The following is a 5,425-nucleotide window of genomic DNA, read 5'->3' on the forward strand; positions in this document are numbered from 1 at the left end:
GATCTATACCCCTTGAATGAATCGTTGGTAATGATTTTAATATAATATCTGCCTGCCAAATTATTTCCTTTACTCAGTTTAACAAACGATAGGTGAAAGACACGAGGTTAATCTGCTGTTGTATCTGTGTTCGTCTGTGTTGGCCATTGCTGTTGGCAGACCACATTCACGCACGCGGTTCATCTGCAGAACAAATAACACCACTATCTGTAAAACCAATAATAATAATAATAGTAATAGTAACAATAATTATAATCACAATCCTTAGAGTAGAGTGACGTTGGTGGACACCATGAGCAGTTCCAATGATATCGCCAGTAAGATTCGGGAGGCGAACCGCCGCCGCGCGGAGGAGGGCAGTCGGATTCGGCAGCTGCAGCAGGAGCGGCGTGAGGAAATGTTGGAGCGCGAGGCGGAAAAGGCGGCCTCAAAACCATCCGGTTTTATTCCATACATCATTATCTCGCTTATTTTCCTCAGTTTCCCCTTATCAGAGCCCATTGTGGACTGGGTGCTTGTCGCCTGCTTTGCTCTTCTGAACGGTGCGTGGGTTTTGTTCTTCCGCTCAGCCTCGTGGGTGAATTGGGGCACACTCGCCTTATGTGACTTCTCACTTATCCGAATTTCACATGTGATTCCACACATTCCGCGCCTCATCAAAGAAACGCCGCCTCACGTTTTGGCTGCTTTCATTGGTGGAAACCTTGTTGCGATGGTGATATTATATTACGCATATGTGGTGCGGAGGCTGCCGTGGAAAACAGAAGTCGGTTCAAAAAAACCCAAACGTGTGAAGCGATCGGACGGGGAGGAGGTCGAAACATTGGAGGAGTTTGCCCGTCGCCGCGAGCGGGCGAATCGCATTGACAATATGTTCTCCGGCCTAATTGTTGCCAATGTGGTGGTTCTTGTGCTGGTTGGTGCCATCCCATTCCGAACTGTCTTTGACGCGGTCAGGCAAATCATTGGATTCTTCCATTGAGAAGGGCAAAGGAAAGAAGGAGGGGTTTCTTTTCTTTCTTTTTTCCCCCTCTTTGGGAAGCAGCACTGCATACAAATATATATATATATATGTGTGTGTGTGTGTGTGCAATAGAGTGTGTGTTTGCTGTGTTGCTTGGTTCGTATCTTAACCAAAGGGTCTCACCAGGTAGCGAGTGGCCCTTTTTTTATTTTTAGTGTTTTGTTGTATTTTGATGGACAGAGGATGAATTTTCACTTTTCTAAAAAGGCTATCCACGTCAACCTTCTGAGTGTGTTGTTACTGGATTTCCGCTCCTTGTCTTTGTATTTTTTTTTCTCTTGTTACATCTTTCGAAAACGAGAGAGTGAAAATTAAAGTGGACAAGCTCATGAAGGAGTGATGGAAAAGAACCGTGGAGGTATCGTGAGGCGATTGAATTAAGGGTGAGTGATTACGTAATTGTGTTTTCATTCTTTTCTTTTTTAGGTTCAACAATTTTAATTAGCACCGCCACGACTATTATTATTATTATTACCATCATTATTTATCTTTTTTTCCCCCTCGTCTAAAAAAATTCCTCTTCATCCAGTAGTATGTATACCGTCGGCTGTAACACAAATGTGAGCGGAGGGGCTGTAAACAAAAGGGAAAAAGAAGAGACAGAGAGGATGGAAAAGGAGGAAGAGAAGGGAATTTTGTTCGTTTGTTTGAGCTGCATGTCACCCTGTGGTACCACTCCCTTACTTTCTCACACGAAAACACAAAAAAAATAATAATTAATATGTCCCTTTTTTGCATCACGTCATGTCGTTCCCACTTCATTTTTTTGTCTCGTGGTGAGACATCCCGCTCATATGTGTGCCGGCTACTCAAAGATTTCTTACTCTGGTTTCAATTTGTCTTTTCTCCCTTCTTTTCCCTTATTATGTAGTTATTATTATTATTATTTTTTTGCTATTTCCTCCCTCCACTGCCTCCCTGACACCTCTTCCTACAGAAGGGAAAATAGTGTACCCAGTGTAGGAACTTATTGAAATAAAAGTCAAAAAGTGAAATAGAAAAATAATAAAAAGGGATATTCTTTCTTATTCTTAGATTTGTGGTTCACGTGACCAAAGCACAAGGCTTTTGCTTTAAATATTTATTTCTTTCCCTTTTTATTTCCCTCCCTTCTATTTATTCCCATTGTCTCCCTTTGTGTGCGTGTGTATTGGTGTCGGTGCTGGTGGTAGGTCACAATAAACGAATAAATAAATACTTTAGGTAAATATAAATATTATATATATTTATATCAGTTCGTATATTTCTCCGCTGGTGTCATGTTGCGTACATCCCGCGGCGGTAAAAATGGCAGGAGGTCCGCAAAGTTAGAGGAAATTGCCGCCGAGCGCATTGATGCCATCACAGCCGAGCCTCTTCACCCGTCGAAGTATGTTGAAATTTTGAGTCCGGACGGGTTTCTGCGTTTGTTTTACAATACGTCGACGCTCATTCGCATAGCTATGGAAAAGGGGATGTTTATGCAGCCGCCGCACTTTCGTGAGCCCATGTGCTCCGAATTGCAGCGGAAGGTGGAGGAAGTAGAGGGCCGTACATTTAGGTTTGAGGCCAGAAATAGCACTATTTTTGGCAGAGGAAGTGGGGGTGGTACCACCATCCAACATAGACACGTTTATTTTGAACAAATCATGGATCAGTTTTATTTACTCAACCCGGCGGAGTTGTATGTCTGCCCCACGTGTTATCTTCACTGGTTATCCACGCGATACATTCCTAATGCGATAGACAACGGCTTGGAGGTTGAATACATGGAGGGTAACCCAAACCCTCTCATTGATCCGTTAGACGTCTTTGAGCAAATGCAGAGGGCCGTCGTGCCCGTATCATCCGATGCAACTAATGAAAGTGGCAGTCATGGAGCACAAGGCGACGGCGAACGGTGTAAAGGTCAGAAGGGCGCAGAGCCGGTGTCAAGAATACACCAGAGTCGTGACATCGAGTGGGACACACCCCTTTCGTATATTGTGTTTCGCCGCGCCATTCACTGGAAACAGCATGTCCGAAACATCCACAACGCGGCAGTCGTTACAGCTGAAGACTATCGCCTGAAGGAATTCATTTCTCAATACATTTCACATTATAATCATCTGCATGAGGAAAGGTATAAAAAGTCTGTTCAGGAGTTTGGGGATGCCGCCGTCGCCGTACCATCATTGACAGTCACGCGCTATTGGTACATCAATGCACGCTTTAACCGTCTGAGGTATAACCGAGTTGTCGAGGCTACAGAACGTGCTGAATTACATATATGTGAATGTGTGCAACGGACGTTGTTTGAGAACGAAGAAGTGATAAACACTTTTCCTTCCAATGATGTCGATACATATGACGATTTCATCTGTAGTAGCGACACTGAAAGCGATGGTAGTGGTTATGGTGGGTTCCCCCGATACGAGGGTCCGAAGTACTCGAGTGATGATGAAGAAGAGGAAGAGGAGACAAATAATAATAGTAGTAAGAAGCGAGGGAAGAAGAGTAAACCCCGGAAAAAGAGTGCCCCAAAACGTCAGCGCTCGGAAAAGAGTTCTAGGGGTTCTGACGGTGCAGAAACAGAGCTAGAGAAACGACGGCAGTTGTATAAACGAGGTTTGTTAGCTCCCTTGAAAGATGCATACAAAACGCTCTCATACGAGGAGCGTCGTCTCCTGGACGTAGAATCACGCCGGGTTCACAAACCGGTAACAATTTATGTTCCCACAAGGGAACGGTACTCCGATAGTGATGATGATGATGATGGTGATGAAGGGGGCGAAGGAGGAGGGGATGGCGATGGGGATGACGAGGATGATAATGATGGCGGTGATTGGGAAGGGGATGACAACAATCAGGGCATATGGGTTGTTACGGATGGCGAGGTAATTGATTGGGATGGTATTGGTGGGTGTATAGAAAACGCGGATGAATACGTTCGTGACATACAGAAGCGCAGTAATACAAATGGTGCCAGCAAATCGACAGCGGTGGGAGAAGCACAAGCAGAAAATGTCCAACCGAATGGTTTTCCGACTTTTTCAGGGGCTGAAGCTAACCGCAATGACTCCAACGCAACATCACCAGCCGCTGTAAAGGAATCCACAAAGGAAAAAGGAAGGGAGGAAAGAGGGCACAAGCTTTTGCTCGACGATTCGGAATAATCAAACGTGAAAACATGTCTTGGATTTTGTGCCTGTGGTTTTTTTTCCATTGGATGTAAGGTTTACTGCCACTGAGAAGGGTGACATGTCAAAGAAAATGGTATAAGGCAGTGGTGACGGCGGTGGGACAGATGGAGAGACCCGCGGATGAGCCGCAGTCTTTTTTGTTTTTTTTTCCTATGTGCTCATTTGATCCTTCTCACAAACCATAGAGTAAGGGAAACTTCAAAAAAGAAAAATAGCAGTAACCCGAACAGGCGCTTTATCAACGGTCCCCACGTCCTCTTGTTTTCTTCCCCGTATTATAATTTTCTGTGTTGTCGTTGTTGCTGTTTTTTTCTTTACGCCTTAGGAAAGAGAGTTATTTCAGAGACTGTTTGTGTTTTCTTTTGTTTATTTGCTGTTTCATTTTTTTTTTTCTCACATCAACACGAACCTCCTTTTCATTCTTTGTGCGTGTTTCGTTGGTCTCAGTCACATTCACGCAAGAAAAGGAGATATTATTTTCCTCAATTTAAAATATGGTTGTTTTATAGTCGTGTTCTTCTTCAATCACATGCTTACTCCACACAGAAGGCATGTGTTACCTCTTTATTTACTTTCCATTTTTTTCTTTTTTAAAAAACCATGCAAAATATTTACTTACGATGTTTGTTTGAAAATTGAAGTGAAAAAAAAAACAGGTGTTGTTTTCGTTGGTGGCGTTTGACTTCTGGCGATGCGTTCTCCCTTCCTTCACTATCGTTTTCGTTTTTGTCGCTGGATTGCGGGAAAATGTGAGAGGAATTTAAAAAAACAAAGAGCGAAATCCAACAGAACAAGATAATGCATTAGGTAACTTTTAACGTAGTTCTTTGTTTGTTTGTTTGTTTGTTTGTTTTTGTGTGTGTAACGGTAAAGTTGTGTGAGCGGGAACACAAAAATATCTGTAATAATTGCTATTACTATTATTGAAGGGAATTTTAAAGGGATGAAAAATAGTTGGAAATGAAGTTCTTCTTTTTCGTGTCAAAGGGAGGGAAAAGGAAAAGCAAGCTTTACTTGATAGTAGCGTCAAGTTGTTGTTGTTTTTTTAAGTCTGTAAAGAACATAGCCCGTGGTGTCACATTTTCTCTTTTCCTGTTGAGACTGCGAACCGGTTGCGAGTCATAATTCACAGATGAAAAAAGGGGGAAAATACTTCTCCCATTTTCATATATTTTTTTAATTCTCCTCATTTGTGTTCTTTTCTTTCCCTGCTATGCATGCATGCAAAAAAAAAAAAAAA

The 5,425-nt window shown here is 42.7% G+C and overlaps 2 protein-coding genes and 1 pseudogene across 3 annotated transcripts; all 3 read left to right on the plus strand.

The window, feature by feature from the left end:
* Nucleotides 1-292: 292 nt before the first annotated feature.
* Nucleotides 293-982, plus strand: TEOVI_000040400 (uncharacterized protein; the record flags this gene model as incomplete). The annotated part of the gene is made up of 1 exon (XM_067222427.1): nt 293-982. The coding sequence occupies one exon, from the start codon at nt 293-295 to the stop codon at nt 980-982; it is 690 nt and encodes a 229-aa protein (XP_067078528.1).
* A 1,301-nt stretch (nt 983-2,283) lies between these two features.
* TEOVI_000040500 (uncharacterized protein) lies at nt 2,284-4,158 on the plus strand (the record flags this gene model as incomplete). The annotated part of the gene is made up of 1 exon (XM_067222428.1): nt 2,284-4,158. The coding sequence occupies one exon, from the start codon at nt 2,284-2,286 to the stop codon at nt 4,156-4,158; it is 1,875 nt and encodes a 624-aa protein (XP_067078529.1).
* A 131-nt stretch (nt 4,159-4,289) lies between these two features.
* On the plus strand, nt 4,290-4,867 carry TEOVI_000040600:pseudogene (annotated as a pseudogene). The gene is given in 3 exon segments: nt 4,290-4,331; nt 4,333-4,566; nt 4,568-4,867. Coding segments are annotated over 3 exon segments (576 nt in total).
* The last annotated feature ends 558 nt before the right edge of the window (nt 4,868-5,425 follow it).

Source organism: Trypanosoma equiperdum (assembly GCF_001457755.1).
Source record: "Trypanosoma equiperdum strain OVI genome assembly, contig: ctg_162, whole genome shotgun sequence".
Taxonomy (NCBI): domain Eukaryota; phylum Euglenozoa; class Kinetoplastea; order Trypanosomatida; family Trypanosomatidae; genus Trypanosoma; species Trypanosoma equiperdum.